Raw genomic sequence first — 19,664 nt, 5'->3', positions numbered from 1 at the left:
TTCCTTAAAAACCAGAGACTTTTTGGCTTACTTTCACTGTTTCACAGTTGCATGTCCCCATCGTTCCAAAGAATTAAATGAAACTCCCCAACAAACTTATTGAAATTTCCACAACTGATTTAAATTCACATTTGTTCTCCCTCACCGTTATTTATTCAGCCCAAAGTCCTTCCAGTACTACCTCATAACCAGTTTTTCTCCCATCACAATGGCATTTATGCCCATCCCATGGCTTCTTTTGACGCAATTTCTAATCCTAGTTCTCAAATGCGATGGAAAAGTCCCGGCAATTATAGTCTTTGGAGACTCGTCCGTTGACGCCGGGAATAACAACCAGATCCCGACGATTGCCAGGAGCAATTTCGAGCCTTATGGTCGCGACTACGTTGGGGGCCGCCCAACTGGTCGATTTTCCAACGGCCGAGTTCCTACTGATTTTTTATCTGAGGCATTTGGTCTCAGGCCAACCGTGCCGGCTTACTTGGATCCAACGTACAGAATATCTGATTTTGCTGTTGGAGTGACATTTGCCTCTGCTGGAACCGGCTATGACAATGCTACTTCTGATGTGCTAGTAAGTACTCTATTGAATGGACTTCATGTACAAATTTAGGAATATCTTTTCTACTTATGCTGTATGTGCAATTTGCTAGTGTCTTTGTCAGCAGATATTTGACATTTTCAGTTCTTCTTAGGAAGGAAAAACTTTGAGAAAACAACATCCACCAAATAGAAAAATACATTGAGAGATAGATAGAGAAATGTGAGTAATAACTGAAGAGAACATGTATTTATGAGGGGACCGAGCCGTGCTGGGAGAGAGGTGTGGTTCCGAAAACCAAAACCGAACAAAAAGGTCGAAACAACCAACCACTAAGTAGTTTAGTATCATATTGTGGCTCTCAGAGACGAAGAGAGGTGTGTGCATATGGGGGCCAAGGCCCCCACGCGGTCTTGAGTTTTTTTTTTTTTTTTAAATATTAATATTATTTATTTTTGTTTGTTGAGAATATCTAAGTATTATATTTTGTATAGAGTGTTATTTAGACATAAAATGTGTTCGTTTTTTGTCTCAAAACCTAATTTCTCTCTCTATGCACGGTCTTTCTTAAGTTTTTCCTTCAATTATTGATCTCATTTTTTTTTCTATCTCTCTTTACTTACTATCTAAAAAAATCCCCCTCAAAATCTAAACCAAACAAACTATTAGATTCCCGAACCTTTCAATTTCAAAATCTTGTTCATAGGTCGGCCCCCGTGTTTACAAAATCTTGGTTCCGTCCCTGGTGGCTCTGAGATATAGCTTTAGGCTTTAGCATCTCAAAAGTCAAAATTTTAGGTCGACACTTCTTTCTAATCATAAGCCAAAGGGAAAATTAGTGTCGAGCAAATTGTCACAACACTAAGAAATCAAAGGTGCAACACTAAGGCGCGGCGAACACTACTGTAGAAAGAATGAAGGGACCAAAAAAATACCCATATAACTTTAAAGATTTTTATTATTTATTATTTATTGTTTTACGAGACAGATTATTCTCTCATAATATATCATTTTTAATTCAAAAAATAAATATTTATTTCCTTTTGCGGAACAGAGCCTTAAAATTGTTGCCAATCTTTAAGCACAAATGATTCCAAATTTGATGGTTTTTCACTATTTCTTGCAGTCCGTGATACCAATGTGGAAGGAACTGGAATACTACAAGGAATACCAAACCAAACTGCGAACCTACCTCGGTGACCAAAAGGCCAAAGAAACCTTAACCGGGGCAGTCTACATCATAAGCCTAGGAACGAATGACTTCCTAGAAAACTACTACACCCTCCGCGACAGGCGATCCCAGTACACCATAGAGCAGTACCAGGTTTTCCTCGTCGGAATCGCCAGGGGTTTCGTCAAGGCCCTGTTCGATTTGGGAGCCAGGAAGATTTCCCTCGGCGGGGTTCCTCCCATGGGGTGTTTGCCGCTGGAGAGGACGGTGAATTTTCGGGATGGAAATAAGTGTCTGGAGAGTTATAATGTTGTGGCCATGCAGTTTAATGGTAAGCTGAAGGGTTTGGTAGGGGAGCTGAATAAGGAGTTACCGGGGATTACGCTGGTTTTCTCAAATCCGTATTACATTTTAATGCAAATAGTCCGGAGACCTTCTTTATATGGTAAGTTTGGGCTTATTTTGAATTTTGATTAATTTTGAGGTTATGTTGCCAAAATACTCGATTTTTGATGGACTGACAAGCAAAAATCGAAAAGAGGACTGACACGCAAAAATTGAAAAGAGGAATCGGAAAGTAAAAATACTTAATATTTACCCAAATATTTTTGAAAATATTTAAGAAAAAAACACCAAAAGTTGGGTTTTTTTTGGGCTTTATCTTGGATATTTTCAAAAATATTTGGATAAAAGTCATAATTTTTTACTTATCTAATCCACAAAAGTTAGGCACAAAATTAACAGTAAGAAAATTAAATAAGGACAAAACAAGAAAAATTCCCAAAAAACTTTGTGGAACAAGGCCTAAATGAAGTCTGGAAAGGATTCGAATTCTCTCCGGTCCAAGTTTGGACTAGGCAGGGTTGTCCAAATTTGGATCATGCATTAGAATAAGTAATGGTATGGATTTGCTCAAATATGTAACTGTTACCAGTTAGAGTATTTGAACAAATCTGAATCATCAATCGCAGCAATGGACGTAACCTTGAAAATTACTAAATTTTAAACTATCACCTCACATGCATGTTGTAAATCGATCTCTACTGTTTTATTAACTAGTAAATAGATAGATATTAGTTAATCATCCCAATATTCCACGAAAACTGTGATATATATATATCTGTGTTTTTTCATTGCAAAAAATAGGACGTAATAACTAGCAAATGTGTAGTTTTTTTAAATATTTGATCCTACTGTCCATAAATATTGGTTTGCAGAATTTTCTGAAGCAGCAATGGCATGTTGCGCCACCGGAACGTTTGAGATGGGCTATGCGTGTGACCGGTTCAATCCATTAACTTGCAAGGATGCAAACAAGTTCGTGTTTTGGGACGCCTTTCACCCCACTGAGAAAACAAACCATATAATTGCTCAACATATGGTTACGACTGCTTTGTACAAATTTCTTTAATTCATGATTCTGTCAGAGGAGTACTGGGGGTGTTTTTCTACGTATTCTGTCAGAGGAGTACTGGGGGTGTTTTTCTACGTACGGTGGATGGCGGAGTTTTATTTATTTATGAATAGGCCCTTTTGTATAGTACTAAATAAGGGTTGATTGATTACCTGATCGATCGCCTGTATTTTGATCGAATAAACTTCCTATATATTGCAGTATATATTTTGGTTTGATTACTCCATTTCCAGCCCCTTGAAGTAGGGATGGCAATCCCGGCCGCCCCGCCCCGCCCCGCCCCATTCCCCACCCCAAATAGGTTGGGGATTCGAGGATTTTTCAGGAATCGGGTAGGGGATGGGGATAATTTTTTTTAAAAATTGGGGAACGGGTAGGGAATGGGTATGAGCCCCGCCCCGCCCCATCCCCGCCCCGTCCCGCCCCATTGTGTGTGTGTGTATATATATATAATAAATAAGTTATATAGATAAATGAAAATTATATAGGAGTACTATATATACATAAGTGAGGAAGAAATAAAAAAACTAAATTTCACTGTCAATTAACATAGAAGTAATTGAATTCATTTACCACGGATAGAAGATTAGTAGAAAGAAGAGTTCAAATCGATAGTTCTAGTCAGATAAATATTGTTCGCGTCTGATAAATATTGTTCACGTCGGAAACTCATGAAATAGCATCGTGTTGAGAGACTAAGAAACGAAGCTTTAAAGAGCTCTGCGTGTGTTGTTTGTTCTTGGCGTCTTGTTGCAGAAGAGATACCGGATTAAGAATACCGATTTTTCCTGTGGTTCCAGTTGGATCCCCGATTCTCCACGGGAATCACCGTTTCCCGTTTGGGGAGGGGATGGAGGGTAAAAATAATTCTCCGGTGGGGATCGGGGAGGGGATGGAGATGGATTTGGATTCGGGGACGGGGATAGTGGTATCCACCCCCTACCCGCCCCATTGCCAACCCTACCTTGAAGAAACAATGTCTATGCATGCATGAAAAAACTGCATTTCAATTTTCTGACTGACAATTTTTAATTCCCAAGCAAAAACCCAAATCAAATCCACTTGCCGAAGCAGCCGTCGAACCTCCCTGTCGAAGTCAAACTAACCCAATTAATCGTCACCGGTGAAGTAGCTGTGAAGGCACAAAAGCCAAATTAGTTTAGATTTTTATCCCAAACAAAACCCAAATCAAATTGGCCATTGAAGTCGCTGTCGAACCTCCCTGTCCAAGTCAAAATAACCAACTGAACAGGATTGGAATCCTCGCTGGCAAAGTAGCCGTGAAGGCGGGGAAAGAGAGAAAGAAAGCGCTTTAGACAAGTTATTTTCGCTAAATGGATTTTTATAGTTAGTATAAAGTGAGGAAAATGACATGTCTTGAAATCCGTATTTTTAAAGGTTTTAAACCCGTTTAGCTCATTTAGACGATAGGAAAAACCCAGGACATGAACCAAGTTTCAGAATATGAACCAAGCCAGCATCTTATAAAATTTGAAGTTCTATCATGTATAAATTAATTCCTTTTTTTCTTTTTCTTTTATTTTTTTTTTTTAGGAAATCCATCTTTTTTTTTTAAACGGCAAAAATCTTTGGTCTGGCCAGGGTTGACTTCCGGCCTCATGTCAATTTACTGTGTTGTGTGATCACCTTTGTCCGGCCGACTAATTAGATATTCAGTCATAGATTATTAGATCCTACTTAATTAGTGAAGTAGGATAAAATAAAATAAATCTGCTGGAGACTGAGGTGGGTACGTTTGTCATTTCCTAGGGAGACTGAGGTGGCCAAACTAAATCTTAGCCTAAGGGATTATGTCATGTAATTAAAAAAAAAAAACCATGTGCGTCCTCACTGATCTCATCATTAGGTGGAGCACCGTCATTTTTATTAGTATATGTTATCGTTGATCACTAAAAATTATGATCGGACATGCAGAGAGGAAGAAAGAATGGAACCCTAGCTTGACCTCTTGCTGGGGTGCAAGGACATTGGCCAGCTAATCGAGCCTCGTTGATAAAAATTCAACTATTAATTGATGAATTATATATGTAATCGCTGATTAATAACTATCACACGAAATACCCGATATTTATTAAATATATACTATTCAAAAGATGTGACAGTCATTAGTCAAGCGATATCACTCGTGATTAGGTAATTGCATACATCTTCATTAATTAGCAGTCCGACCAATTAGATACTAGTATGATTTTGGGAATTGATTATGCCGCGCGGTCCCCTTTCAACCATATATATAATCTCTTCTTTTTAATACACACAAATTCTCTCACATTAAACATGGGGCTCACACAACTCTCTCACATCAAACACACAACTCTTTAACATCAAACATCGGGCCCACTCATGTTTGATGTGAGAGAGTTGTTTGGGCCCCATATTTAATGTGAAAGAGTTTGTGTGATAATAGCATAGTTGTAAAAAGAAAAAGAATATGGAGGGTTAGTTCAAATTCGTATGAATACGGTCAAAACAATAATTCTAAGTATTCCGAAAATATCAACTATATTGAAACTTTAAGGGGGGGAGGTTAGAAATTGAATTTCTGTTTTCGTTCGGATTTACCAATTTTTAAACGAAATGGACCTATTCAGTTTTAGATTTCTAGAGTTTATTTTGGGCTTTACTTTACTTTACAAGTAGTCATTCATTTAGAGGGTGTTCGGACAAATAAGTCAAAGTGGCTTATTTTTTGTCTTTATTCAAATATTTTTTTGTATCACTTGGCTTATCCTCATTTTTTTGGGGATTATTGCATCTTGATAACGAGAGGAATTTAAAAAGTATAAAATTTTGATCGAAATCCAATATTTTTTGAATAAAGACTAAAAAAGTGGCTTATTGGCTTATTTTTATTTTTATGTGGGTTTGTTTGACTTATTTTTGGCGGGAAAGCCAATGGCTTATTTAGACAAACAAGCCCTTACTCTCGTTTTGAAGATAATTAAGCCCACGAAGTATCTTGATCAATATCAATAATAAATTATTCGATCATATATATATTCAAATAAATTTGTTCCAAACCAATGAGTGTTTGTTTTTTCATCGTAAATGTGGTGTAAAGTTTGATCGTTTTCCGATCAACATGATGTGTAATATTATGATTATATTTCTCGGCGAACTTTATAAAATCAATAGTTCATCTTAATAAAGTGGATTATCAAATAAATTCAGAAATGTCAAAATTGAATGACCAGGTTTTCCTCCAAACTAGAGAGGAGCAAATTCCATAAAAAATTAGGTCAATTGCCCCCTCACGTTTAAAAAATTATGAAATACCCCTTGTCAAATTACTCCTTCGATCTCGTCGTGATAAAGCGGCTAGAAAATTCCACGGAATATGTCTGAAATCATCAAATCCTAATTACAGTGGACCACACTGTAAAGGCTGCAAAGGTATATGAAAGCATCATTTCACATGCTAAAAAAAGATAAGTTGGTCCATTGTAATTAGGATTTGATGATGTCAAACATATTCCATCGATTTTCCTGACGGCTACATCATGACAATGGAGTAATTTCTTACGACACATGGGGCATTTCATAGTTTCCCAAATATGAGGGGCAATTTGTAATTTACAGAAACTGGGGGTGGTTGTGGTAATTTATCCTAAAAAATTTGGTCCACGACTCGAAGCGCGTGAGCAATGAAAATGATTTCTCTTCTTCACTTCCTATAAATTACTAAAAAAAGAAGGAAAAAAAAAAAAAAAAGTACTCCGACCACATTTTGGTACCCATTTAAAACCCCTCTTCTTACCAAACCACCACTAAAAAATCATCTCCAAGAAAACTTGAGAGAAAACAATCCCTCCATCTTTCTTTCACTCTAGCCATGAAAAAGCTCTTAAACAGCAAAGGCAAAGTCCACCCATCTCCACCACCAGCCGCCGCCGACCACCGATTGTCTTTCCTCCCGGCAACAATCCTGACCCTCGCCGCCGCTCTCTCCCCGGAGGACCAAGAAGTCTTGGCCTACCTCATCTCCTGCTCCGGCTCCTCCACCAGCTTTTCCGGCCACCACAACACCCCCGCCGTAGCCGGCGGCGGAGACCATTCTCCAGAGTTCCACTGCAACTGTTTCAGGTGTTACATGAGCTACTGGGTGAAATGGGACGCGTCACCGAACCGTCAAGTTATACACCAGATATTGGACGAGTATGAAGATGGGTTGTTGGATAAAAAGAAGAAGACGAAAGGGAAGAAGGAGAGAAGAAAGCGAGTTGTCGAGACGGGGGATAAGTCGAAGTGCGACTCGGGTAACTCAGGCGAGTTGGGGTCGGTGGAAGCGAGTGGCATAGCGGATGTGGAGGTGGTCAGCGGAGAGGATTGTGAGGTGGGTGGTGAAAAGGGTGCGGTGAGGAAGCTCGTGAGCTTCATTGGAGAGAGGATTTGGGGTGTTTGGGGGGTGTGAAAATTTTCTCAGTAGGAGGTAGGAAAATCTTCCTTGGTTTTCTTAGCCATTTTTGTACAAAGATTACGCCTTTGTGATGTTAGTAAAAGATGGGTTTTTCGAGGTATGATTTGCCTCCCCCCCTTCTTCTTTTTTTTTTTTTTTTTTTCCAGAAGTTGATGGACATCTCTCTCTGTTTGATCAAGGTATGTATGTATATATATATATTCAGGGCTATCAAAATTTACAAGAAACATTAGCTGAGTATTTCATTACAAGGCACAGTGGAGTATATATTTTCTTTCTCTGAATTTTGTTACTTCGTTTTCTTCTCTTTCTGTTTCCTATGGAAGGTGAGTGATTGAAATTTCCATCCATGCCACTTCGTATATTCGCCCTTGATCAGTTTGACCAAAGATTTTCCCTTAAGGGCCCGATTGGATGCAGCCATAGTTGTCCTCCATAACTTATCCGCCGGGATAAGGAGTTGATTGACAGTTTTCACCTCTTTTGGCAACCATTTCTTCCCCCTCCATAGCTTAATTATCTCCCTGATTATTTCTCTCCTCTAATCCGGCTAAGGGGGCATAATTTATGGGCGGGTCCTGAGCTGGGGAAGTTTAATCCAGGACAATCCACCTTATTTTTGACGATTTTGGCCCTCCTTCATTCACAAGGAATATTTAGCTTCTCCAAGAAAATAATTTCCTTTTAGTTGTCTGTAATTTAGGGGAATGGATCGGAAGATGATGCCGAGCATTTTTCTGTAGAGCGGGTGCAGAGTGGCCGATTCGGCCGTTCATCTCGGAAGTCAACGTCTCGGATCTTAACCGAATAATGGACGGTTCATATTTGTATGCGCTTAGATTCGATCCGAGCAGTCCGTATCGAGATAAATGACCGAATCGATCACTCTGTCCCGCTCTTCAGAAAACTGCTCGGCAAGTACTAATTACGGTACTTTGTATTCAATCTCGGAAATTTTCAGATATTTTTCTGAACTCAGTGAAAGACAAGTTTGTGGTCACTCTCGGAATTGTATTCTTTTTTAGGACTGTTTTAATTGGAGTAATAAGTTTAGTTGAAAGTTGAAAGTTGAAACTTGAAAGTGGAACTTGTCAAAGGGAGAGTTGGTCAAAGGTCTAAATTGGGTGGTGTTGATCAACGACCATAGAAAGAAGACAAAGCTGGCCTAAAAAGACGACTCCTTCCACTTTTTTTAACTTTCAAATTTGGGTGAATATTATTTCGAATGAATTGGATCGAGAAAAGATAGTTCTGCCCAATGTCGGGTTTTGAAGAGGGAAATTACTTTCACACTCTTCTTTTATTAATTGACATTTTTTTTATTTTTTCTTACTCCTTGAGTCATTTTATTCATCTGAATAGCAAATTGATACTTTCGCATGAATAAATACGGGAAAGAGAATGCCAATTGATAAAATAATAGTATTAAAATCATTTTCCTTTTGAAAACTACAATTTGGTTCGACAATGCTCAAGTCTCACATATCGTTAATATCACCTACACGTTGCAGGATCTTAATTTAATTTGATCCCGATATAAGTGAGGTGGACGGCGGAATCCTCCCCTACAAATAGTGATATGGTGTGACGGAGCAATAATCTCTGACGTAGGCGACGGGATACATACTCTCACTTCCATTTCTCCAACCGAAAAATTAGGAAAGAAAGTACTTATCTTACTAGGAAATTAGCGGATCTACAAAAAATTGTCCCGCAGCTAACCTGATGATGTTTTTGAGCCCATGACAGTAGACTCAAGCTTAAGGGTTTTTTAGTTGAAGAAATTAAAGACTGTTTTCGCTTAATATTCAGATGAATTTTTTTTTTATTCAAAATTTTCTCATTGGCTTACTAATACATCCCAAGCTTACAGTTTATCTAATCATTGTTGGATAGTACGAAGTAAAATTAGTAATGGGTGTTATGACAGCGCAATGAAATTTATCCATCGAGTGTTATAGAGTAGCAAATATGTACGTAAATTATAAGACATATATGCTTCTTTTCAGTTTTTTTTTTTTTTCAATCGGTAGGAGAGATCATTATATTATGTATAAAGTCAGTGCCGGCCCCGACGTTTGGGTTGCCTAAGCCCAACCTCAAGCTTGATTGCCTGCTAATTATTAAGTCATAAAAAATACAAGGCAAAAAAATTAAGGTCATAATGTGCTTTTAGTTTGAATTCTATCAAAAAATTAAAATTAAAGTGAAATTTGGGTTATAGTGCTTTATGATTTAGCATGGTTCGATTCAAAAAAAATTGATGGATTTCTATTTATTTTATCTTTCATTTTTTATTTTGATCATTGTTCTATATTTAATGATAAATTGAAAAAAGAAATATTATGGACCAACTTGAAAAAATACAAACTTGACTTAAAAAATGGTTAATTTTTTTATTGAAGTTTTTTAAATTGGTGAGTTCTGTGTATACATTATATACATTTTCAAATTTGCATACATCACTATGCGAATGCGAATGCGAATGCGAATGCGAATGCGAATGCGAATGCGAGTAGTTGTTTTTTCTTTTTTTGGAGGAGTTTGCCATGCCGTTAAGGTTCTTATTTTCTGTTTTACGAGACAGACTATTCTCTAACAATACATCACCTTTAATTCAAAAAATAAATACATATTTTAGAAAGTGGAACACACCCTAATTGTTGATGTCGAAGAAGTATCTCCAAAAATAAAAAATGGACACCAACAATAAATGCCCTTTCACTTCTGGACAAATGAGCGAAAAGTGGGTGCATTGCAGTCGATGAAAAGAGGAGAGAGAGAGAGAGAGAGAGAGAGAGAGAGAGAGAGAAGTGTTTGGCACAGGAATTGAACGCGCACCTAAATATATGATATGAGGGAACTTAAGTATGCCCAACTAACCAACAAACCGACACAATCATTCATGTTGTGTTTGCGTTCAAATAAAAATATATACGTATTTATATCTATATGGAATTTTTATTTTTTGGGTTGTCCTAATCCGGGAGTTGCCCAAACCGACAAACTTGTGGGACGGCTTACCCCAAGACCGGCCCTGCACACATGTGTTGAAGGAAGAGTATCGGATCACCATCGGGGGGCCAACCACGGGCACGGAACGGCTAACAACGGCCCGAAACTGGACTGTAATGGGCTGATGAACACTGGGCGTACAAGGAGGCTTGTCCACACTGCATAGAGGCATCATACAGGCGCCTCCATTTCTGTTGGAGACCTTTCATTTCCCAGCCAACCGCCCAACTGTTTTTATTCACCTGTACCACATCCCCTAAGGGATGCAACCACGTGAAAATTCTCTTTCTAATCCATATTAAGAGAAAAATGACGGCTCAGGACGTGTTTTGATAATTAATACCCGCCAAAGACAAGCTAAGAACATTTGTAAGTCTGAAAATGTCCTTGAAGGGTATTAATTATCAAAACACATCATTGGCCGTCATTTTCCCCCATATTAATTACTACTTATTGGGTTGTTCTTTCCGTGGGTAGCTAGAGATACGAATTAAGTGATTGATTAATTACGGCCATGAAGTAACAACCGAATAAACCCTCCAGAGTCTACAAGGTTTGGAGTGTTCAGCACTTATTAGCTTTCTCATGCCTACTCGGCCAAATTTCATCGGGTTCAAATTTAGTATATATTCAAAGAGTTGCCCCCTCTCTCTACCTTATGTGAGCTTGTACAGCAATAATGGAATATGACGTCAAAGCTATCTATACCATATCCTAAACACCTACATGACACTCGACCCCTTCTTCTTTTGTGGTTAACATGCCATGCAAAAATTTCTTAAGCCACTAATGTTCTTCTCCCCTCCATTTCCCCTCTTCTTTTTTTTCCCGGAAACCTCAAACCTCCATTTCATTCTTGTAGGTTTTATTTTTGTAGGAATCTTTTGCGAATCTTTTTCAATCTTGTAGGTATTATTTTGGACAAAGTCCACTTTGACCCCCTGTGATTATCCCCATGTGCAGAAACCCCCCCCCCCCCCCCCCCCCCCCCCATGATTTAAAAGTGAGCACATAACCTACCCGTGGTTTCTAAAAGGGAGTTCAAGGCTTACGCCGTTAACGGAAAAGGATGAAATGTCTAATATGCCCTTGTATATATATATAACTATACACACACAGTTTTGCCTTCCAAAAAAATTGGGTTTTGCCTTTCAAAAAATTGAACAGAGAGAGAGAGATAGGTTGAGGACACCGTGGGGGAATCTGGGGATGGGTAATGCAAGGCTGTATTTGTAATCCGGGGATGGGAATCACCACCGTGGCCGTGGGGAATCTGGGGATGGGGGAATCTGTAGTTGATGGCACTGGTGGGTCGGCGTTGGGAGGGCGGGATCCGAGACGGAGTCGAGTTGAGGCGAGGTCTGTACCGATTCTGGCGACGTCAAACCCACTAAAAAGACCAGAAGAAATTGAAAAAGAAGAAAAGATGGGTCTCCACCTCGTTGGCAACCGATTCCGGCGAGTCCGCCATGGTAAGTTGAGGTTCTGACTAGGTGGCCGTTGGGTATCATTTGGAATTGTAATGATGCTAAGGCTCTGTTTGGAACTTGTGGAAAGGAAAGGAAAGGAAAATAAAAAAGGGAGAAAATGGGAAGAAAATGAATTTTTTTTTTCTCTTGTTTGATTGTAAAATGAAAATGAAAAGAAACTATGAAGAAAATGGTTTTCTCTTGTTTGGCTTCAAGAGGAAAATGGGAAGAAAAGAAAATTAGCAAAAGTTAGTTGCTTTTCCTTTGTATTTTCTTTTCCTTGTATGCTCCAGAGCTTTTCTTTCTTTTCCTTCGTATTTTCTTTTCCTTTTCCTTAGATAGGAACCAAACAACTGCTAAGGAAATTTTTTTATTTTCCTTTCTTTTCTTTTACTTTCCATAGGTTCCAAACAAAGCCTAAAAGTTCGCCGGAAAAAATGGTGAAAACATGTGGTGGGCAGAAGAAATGGGGAATATTATGAGGAAGAGAGAGAGTGGATTTTTGTACACATTTGAGGGCAAAATGGTCCTAAATCCATGTATTTTCACTGCCTCACACGCTTGCAAGGCGAGTGTATAACACTTCCCGTTAAAATAGACGGAAAAGGATCTATCTGCTCATTTTTAGAAACCACAGATAGGTTATGCGCTCATTTTTAAACCACGAGGAGAGCATCTGCACATAGCGATAACCATAGGGGTCAAAGTGGACTTTGCCCTTTTATTTTTGTACTTGTCCAATTTACATTCTATACCAAGTAGTTTGGATAAAAAATCTTGGGGAAAAAACTGTAATAGTCCTTGTAGTTATGTGTTTGTGTCAATTTGATCCCTGTAGTTGTAATTGGCTCGATTTACACTCTGTACTTTCCATTTTGTTTCAATTCGGTCCAATTGCTAACTTCCGTTAGTCCGCCGTTAGTCCTTTAAATAGCAAAATCATATGGCCCCCTTTTTTGGGGTTAAAACAGATCCGTTCGGCTAAATAAGCTAATTTCCTTATTTTTAGTCCTTATTCAATTTTTTTTCGTATTTGTTAGTTTTTCGTCAATTTTTTGAAGGTTATTGCATCGTCATGACGAGAAGAATCTAAAAAGTAAAAAATTATTATTGAAATTCAATTTTTTTTGAATAAAGATGAAAAAACTGGTTTAGGTTTATTTTTCAACATTCTTAGTCAGGAATCAATGCATGAGCCAAGTGTAGGAAAATGAATGGAATGACAGAGCATTATTTTTTATAACTACTTGGACTGTTAAGTTAGGTTTATTGTAACCTAGTTGAGTGATTTGTTATGTCTATATATTAGGTTATGACATGGTAAATTTGAAACTGAGTTTATATACAGAGCTGCTACACACACAGCAGTCTGTGCACAGATTGTGCACAGATTTTTTTGTAGGGCCCACCACGGGTCCCACACAAATCATCCGAGCCGTTCATTAAATGTAAAACAGTTTTTCAAAGGTCCCTGTAAAAAATAGGCTTAATCCAATACCTATAAGTGCTTCATCCAACCATCTAACTTTTCATTCAGATTTTCGGTTAATGAAAAGTTATGTGGTTGGATCGAGCACTTATAGGTATCGGATTGAGCTTATTTTTCATGGGGTCCCTTGAAAAAGTGTTTTACATTTAATGAACGACTCGGATGATTCGTGTAGAACCCGTGGTGGGCCCCACAATAAAATCTGTGCACAATCTGTGCACAAAGTGTATGTGTGTGTAGACTTTCTGGTTTATATAATATTTTGACTTTTGGACTTGATTATTTATCATGTTATGACTTTTGGATTTATATCATGTTGTGGCTTTTGGACATGGTTCTATATGCATTTTTAGTATTATGTAGAAAAATAAGGCATCTCAGTATTTGTCCACAAGTTGAACATGTAGACAATATCAGGGGTTATGATGCCTCATGGCTGATCATTAAAATGCTGAATTCGATGACAACATTTTGTAGAAAATTATAACCAAATTCTTCCCAAGTGCCTCTTTATCAATGGAGAATGGAAGAATGAGCTGTGTTTTGGTTCAGAGGTATATTAGGACAAGAGGGGAATGAGTAACCCTATTCAACCAAATAAGCCAACTGGCTTATTTTTTTCTCCTTATTCAATTTTTTTTCGTATTTGTTAGTTTTTCGTCATTTTTTCGAGAATTATTGCATCATCATAACAAGAGGAATCTAAAAAATAAAAAATTACGATCGAAACCTAATTTTTTTGAATAAAGACAAAATTTAGCCAATAAGCCAATTTTTTCGTCTTTATTCAAAAAAAATTGAATTTCGATCATAATTTTACTTTTTAGATTCCTCTCGTCATGACGATGCAATAACCCCAAAAAAATTGACGAAAAACTAACAAATACGAAATTTTTTTGAATAAGAATAAAAAAATAAGTCAGTTGGCTTATTTAGCCGAACGAGTCTATTTTAACCCCAAAAAAGGGAGCCATATGATTTTGTTGTTTAAAGGACTAACGGCGGACTAACGAGAGTTAGTAATTGGACCAAATTGGAACAAAATGAAAAGTACAGAGTGCAAATCGAGCCAGTTGCAACTACAGGGACCAAATTGACAAAAATACTTAACTACAGGGACTATTTCAGTTTTTTCCCCAAAAATCTTTTGTACATCAAATGAAGTGACCATTTTACCCTCGATGAGGTATTATCTTTTGAATATTTTTTCTTACCTTTTCGTCTTTTCAAGTTTGTCTTCCCGAGGCATCGGAAATTTGTTTTGAAGAAAAGACGGAAAAAAAAACCCGGCCATAACATGCAAAATTAAGTTACTCCAGAATATTAGAATATTCCGTTCGCTAATTTCCAACTTATTGAATTTTTCAAATTTTGGTCAAATGTAGTTTTCCAATACCTCTTTCGAAAACAAACCCAAAATTAAAAAAATTCGAGGAAAACACAAAAGAAAACCTACCAAGACGAAAAGATTCCTAGAAGATTTCAACAGAAAATAAGCAAATAGACAAGGAATTCCAACTGGGCCCTTTTTCTCGCAATGTAATGCTTTGATAATCGCATTTATTTGTCTCGGTTAAGCCGTAGGACTCAGGGTTAGGTATGCTGACAGCACCCCCCTTACGGATTGCAAATACCCATCAATGTTGCAGCTCGGCGTCGGAACTCGTTGCCTGTTGATTCAATTAAGGCGCTTGGGTTCAATACCAGAGTGCCTGAAGGAGTTTCTGGCTGATCCAGAAATTTGTTTCGTTGGCGTTAGTAGTACGCGTTTTGCCCGTCGTATGCCGAGAACTTACTGCGAAATAGAACTAACAAACGGCATTGACGTGGGTGATTTGGCTGCCAAGGTACTTAAGAAGAGTGATCTTGATTGCCTTTGCCCATTGAGAAAAACAGCAGCTATTGCTTGGGTCTCTCTTTCGGAATACCCAGGACTGGAGTATGAGATAGACGTGGAAGCTAAGTTCTACACAGGCGATGAAATTAAGCGCATTGTGTACAATGTTTATGGAGCGCATCTGATTGGAACCGAGCTGTTGAGCTTGCTTTAATATGTGATCAGCTCAACGTTCTTTTGTTTTGTTTTTTGGAGTTGCGATTTATTTGGCTCAAATGCTAATGACACATGCTTAGTTATGGGTTTTCCCTATCAGAGGAATAAATGTTCTTCTTTTTTTTTTTATCGGCGAAGAATATATGTTTTTCTTTTTTCATTCTACCTAAAGTTTTGTTGCTCGTACAAATGCTAGTTTAACAGCGAATACGACAGTATTGTTTGACTTTTTCCATAATGACAAAAGAAATACTCCTAACAAATTAAAAAATACTACTCACACAATAACTCCCACACAACCGCTGACGTCATGTTCAAAACGACGTCATTTGTTAAAATAAATAAAAATAAAAATAATGTCTCGAACACAAAACCCCTTTCCCTTTTCCCCTTCTCGTTCAAAATACAGACCACAGAAGCGAGGGAGGGGCTCCCACCACAACGCCAGCTGCTCCCCATCGCCGGCAACCACCACCACCACCGGCTTCTGGCACCCCGACACTGTCCACGACAAAGATCTCTCTCTCCTTGTTGTTTCAAATAGATAGATTATTCCCACTATCTACTCCTCATCCTCATCAATTAAAGGGTTTCAATTTGAAAAATTCTAAATTGTTGTGCTGTCAAAAAAAAAATCTAATTCGAAAATATGAAAAACCCTAAATTGGAGTTGTTAACCCCAGAATAGTGGTTTGATGTGTTGGTAATCTTTGTTAATTGATACCATTTTGTCGGTCACCTTAATTTGATACGAATGGGTGCTGGAAAGGACACCTCTTTGTCTGCTTCATGAAAACCCTCTTACCAAATTCTCATTTGGGTTTTCATTAGTTTCGAACGTGAAAGCAAAAAAAAAAAAAAAAAAAGAAAGAAAGAAGGAAGCTTATACTTTTTCTCCTAGATTCTCCTTCATCTTTTATTGGTAAGATATATATTAGCTTTGCTTGATTAGGAGATTAGGTAAGTAGATGAAGAAAATTGTTACGCTTCTACAATTGAGTTTTAAGAACCAGCTCCAAAAATAGTGTGTTTGAGAGCTTGGGTTATCAATTAAGTGTTGAAAATGGGTCTCTAAGTGAAGGAATTTCTTGTATATGTTAGCAATTAGTTATTTACACCTTTAACATGTGCACTTCTATGCCGAAAGCTAATTAGGGAAAGCTGAATCGTTTTTCTTAAGTGCTAAAAGTCGAACTAATTGCTTGACGAATTTCTAGTCCTAAAATAATGGGTTGCCCCAAGCGTAGGGCTAAGACCGACTAGCACAATATCCGGTAAGATCGGAGTTGAATTCACAGAGACGATGATGTGTGCTGACTTTAAAACTCGGGTTGTTATGATTTAAACTGGCTCTTAGGTAGCCACCCCTTCTCGATTAATTGAGATTAACTAAACTCCCGAAATTGATTGTATTTTTCTAATAATTAAAAGAAAGGTACGGTTGTAGGGTTTTATTGCACTCGCAACCGATCCAGACTCATCTGCTCCAATTGGTATTCTTTAAAATGTTTGATTTTAGACTGAAAAAGATACCCCGCAAGATGCGAATCCCTATGGTCGCTGTTTACCCATGCACAGTGGAGAATGAGTTTTGGACCCCCATTTTCCCATTCACATGGGCTTTGACAATGCTCAAATTTGTCTACGGAAAATATTTTACCAATCTAAAATTATTTTTGTCCATTTTTTTATTTCAAAATAGGAGAAGAACCCGTCTGAACAACCGGCCATGGTGTGCTAATCACCCGCGACCCTACCTATATGACTACTCACTCATTATTAAATAAGAAACAAAAGAAATCCTAATTTGAGACATACTTCTATTTCTTGAGATGGAAAAATAAGCGAAAGATTTAAACTAAGCAAGCATAAACGAATAACTTTAATTAGAACAAAAGTTGAAAAATACTTGAATATTTGAACAAATGTTGAAAACTTCAAAAGAAAAGCTCTGAAAAGAAAAACGAACGAGCCAAAAGCTGCTACAAAATAAAATCTGAACTTCTGTTGTCGCCTCCGCCCACACTTCGTCCTATTTAAATAAGTGACGTGCCTATCTTTTAAAAACCCTTCTTTCTTTTCTTGTTAAATCTCAGCCGAATAAGCCCATTGTCTGTGGCCCACCATGTAGTCAAAATAGTATTGGGCCCACTTGGTGGACAAAAGTCCAAATCCAATTCTTATTTCCACTGAATCTATCCTCTGCCAATTCTTCATTTTCACTTGATTGAATTTCGACGGCCCAATATCGAACACCGTTTAATATTTTAACTTTACATATTTTTGTATCAAACTCTTCAAATACCTACAACAAAATAATTAAGCATTAAATTCCGAGTAACAATATTAAAAAGACTTAGCAAAGATAAATTAGAGGGCGCTTATGTAAATATTTACGCGCTTATCACTAATATGCTGAATTCTGTGCTTAGATGGTAGAAATTATTCTCGTATATGCTGGAAATTATAATTGAAAGCTAAAAACTGAAGTTTATATGCTGAAACTCATACTTTAAGTGCTGAAAATTGCTATATGGTGCTGAAACGATGTTTTTAGAGTGCTAGAGCTACTGCTTTAGTGCGGAATTATGGGAATAGATGCAGAAAATTATGTCTAGAAACTGAAATTAGGTGACTTTTGCACAGGACTATATATGTCCAATAAGTTGAATTTGATAAACTGTGAGTTGTAAGTGCTTTTTTTATGTGGTGGAACTTTGTCTAGTGCTGAAATCTACATTTCACTGCTAAAAATTTATATTTGAAGTGCACTAGTTCATGTTTGGTACATTTGGGGTGATGGCTAGAAGCAAAGTTACGAATAGAATTTAATTGAGTACATGGTTAGTTTGTAGCATTTTTTACTGTGCACAAAGTCAGTGGCAGACCCAGGAATTTGACATAGCGGGGCACCAATTTTCTTTGTAACGCCATAATATGTGAGTTATAGTTAAACACATTCACACCAAAATAATTTTAGCATTCATGATAATGTAATAATTTAAAAGTATATATGCATTTTAATAATAAGCTTCTTGGGCAAATAAGCGCACCTCGACTCTATGTGTTAAAACAAAATTATTACATATTCATCATCTATTTTTCTATTATTAACTCTACAAGTACAAGTTCGGGGACCAAAAATGTACAAATACAATGTGCGAGTTCACATTGAATACTACACAAATGATGGGAGACGTTGGGCAGTGGGAGAAACCTTGGTTGTGAAAGAGTTTTAGTGGATTTTGAAAATAAATAAATAAAAAAAGAAAACTTCGGAGTGCGGGGGGAATTGAACTGATTTAGTGGATTTTGAAAATGGATTTTGAAAAAAAATTAAAAAAAAGAAAACTTCGGAGTGCGGGGGGAATTGAACTGTTTTAGTGGATTTTGAAAAAAAATTAAAAAAAAAACTTCGAAGTGCAGGGAGGGTGGGGAATCGAACTCACGCCACTTAGTCCTTAATGCATGTTGCTTATCATTGCACTAAACTTCAACTTCTTACACATGTTAGCATATATAATATATATACACACAAAATCGGGAAATTTAAAAATAAAAAAAAAGGCGTGTGGGCAAGTGACCCCACGTGTCCTATGGTGGGTCCGCCCCTGCATAAAGTATACTTGGCACTAGTAAACTTTTTGGATAATTTGGCACTTTTGGTTTGTATTATGAAAGATAATGTTGTAATGGTTTGTGCTTGATAAATTGAAACATCTCTTAAGTTTAATTGAGTACATGGTTATGGTTTTATCCTTATTGCTCATTGTTATTCTCAAGTTATGGTTGGAAGATTGGGGAGGGCAGCTTAATTACATATGGCTGCTAACTTAAGTTTAAGAGTATTAGGTTGCCAATGAGGATTGAACACCATAGAGGCTTTGCTTTTGTAGAGTTTGGCACAAAACAAAAGGCAAATAATGCCGTACAAGCTCTTTCAAGTACCCATCTATATTGTCGGCATCTTGTACGTAGTATTTTACCAGCTCCTCAAACATTTTTATCTTCCTATATATATGGACCATAGAAAAAAAGCTATAACGGCCAAAACTTTTACATTCAAGTTCTAGA

The 19,664-nt window shown here is 37.4% G+C and overlaps 2 protein-coding genes and 1 long non-coding RNA gene across 3 annotated transcripts; 2 read left to right on the top strand and 1 right to left on the bottom strand.

Annotated features, from left to right (window-relative positions):
- The first annotated feature begins 115 nt into the window (after positions 1-115).
- On the top strand, positions 116-3,331 carry LOC131330895 (GDSL esterase/lipase At2g04570-like). The gene is made up of 4 exons (XM_058364646.1): positions 116-574; positions 1,668-2,157; positions 2,930-3,145; positions 3,186-3,331. Exons 1-3 carry the CDS (start codon positions 209-211, stop codon positions 3,121-3,123), a joined length of 1,050 nt encoding a protein of 349 aa, XP_058220629.1. The 5' UTR covers positions 116-208; the 3' UTR covers positions 3,124-3,145; positions 3,186-3,331.
- Positions 2,929-4,150, bottom strand: LOC131330896 (uncharacterized). Its single transcript, XR_009201281.1, has 2 exons — positions 4,091-4,150; positions 2,929-3,362 (listed from the first exon to the last, which is right to left on the bottom strand). It is a non-coding gene; the product is annotated as an uncharacterized LOC131330896 (long non-coding RNA).
- A 2,717-nt stretch (positions 4,151-6,867) lies between these two features.
- LOC131329253 (uncharacterized) lies at positions 6,868-7,831 on the top strand. The gene has a single exon (XM_058362351.1). It carries the CDS (start codon positions 6,980-6,982, stop codon positions 7,556-7,558), a length of 579 nt encoding a protein of 192 aa, XP_058218334.1. The 5' UTR covers positions 6,868-6,979; the 3' UTR covers positions 7,559-7,831.
- Positions 7,832-19,664: the final 11,833 nt, after the last annotated feature.

The sequence above is a fragment of the Rhododendron vialii genome, chromosome 6a, assembly GCF_030253575.1.
Source record: "Rhododendron vialii isolate Sample 1 chromosome 6a, ASM3025357v1".
Classification (NCBI taxonomy): Eukaryota; Viridiplantae; Streptophyta; class Magnoliopsida; order Ericales; family Ericaceae; genus Rhododendron; species Rhododendron vialii.
The sequence above is the reverse complement of the archived record's forward strand: the minus strand, read 5'-3'. Positions and strand labels throughout refer to the sequence as shown.

Bases quoted from the DNA above. Each gene is read 5' to 3' on its own strand.
- LOC131329253 (XM_058362351.1), top strand. From the start codon at position 6,980: ATGAAAAAGCTCTTAAACAGCAAAGGCAAAGTCCACCCATCTCCACCA.
- LOC131330895 (XM_058364646.1), top strand. From the start codon at position 209: ATGGCATTTATGCCCATCCCATGGCTTCTTTTGACGCAATTTCTAATC. The intron at 575-1,667 runs GTAAGTACTCTA...TATTTCTTGCAG, and splicing joins ATGCTACTTCTGATGTGCTA to TCCGTGATACCAATGTGGAA. The intron at 2,158-2,929 runs GTAAGTTTGGGC...ATTGGTTTGCAG, and splicing joins CCGGAGACCTTCTTTATATG to AATTTTCTGAAGCAGCAATG.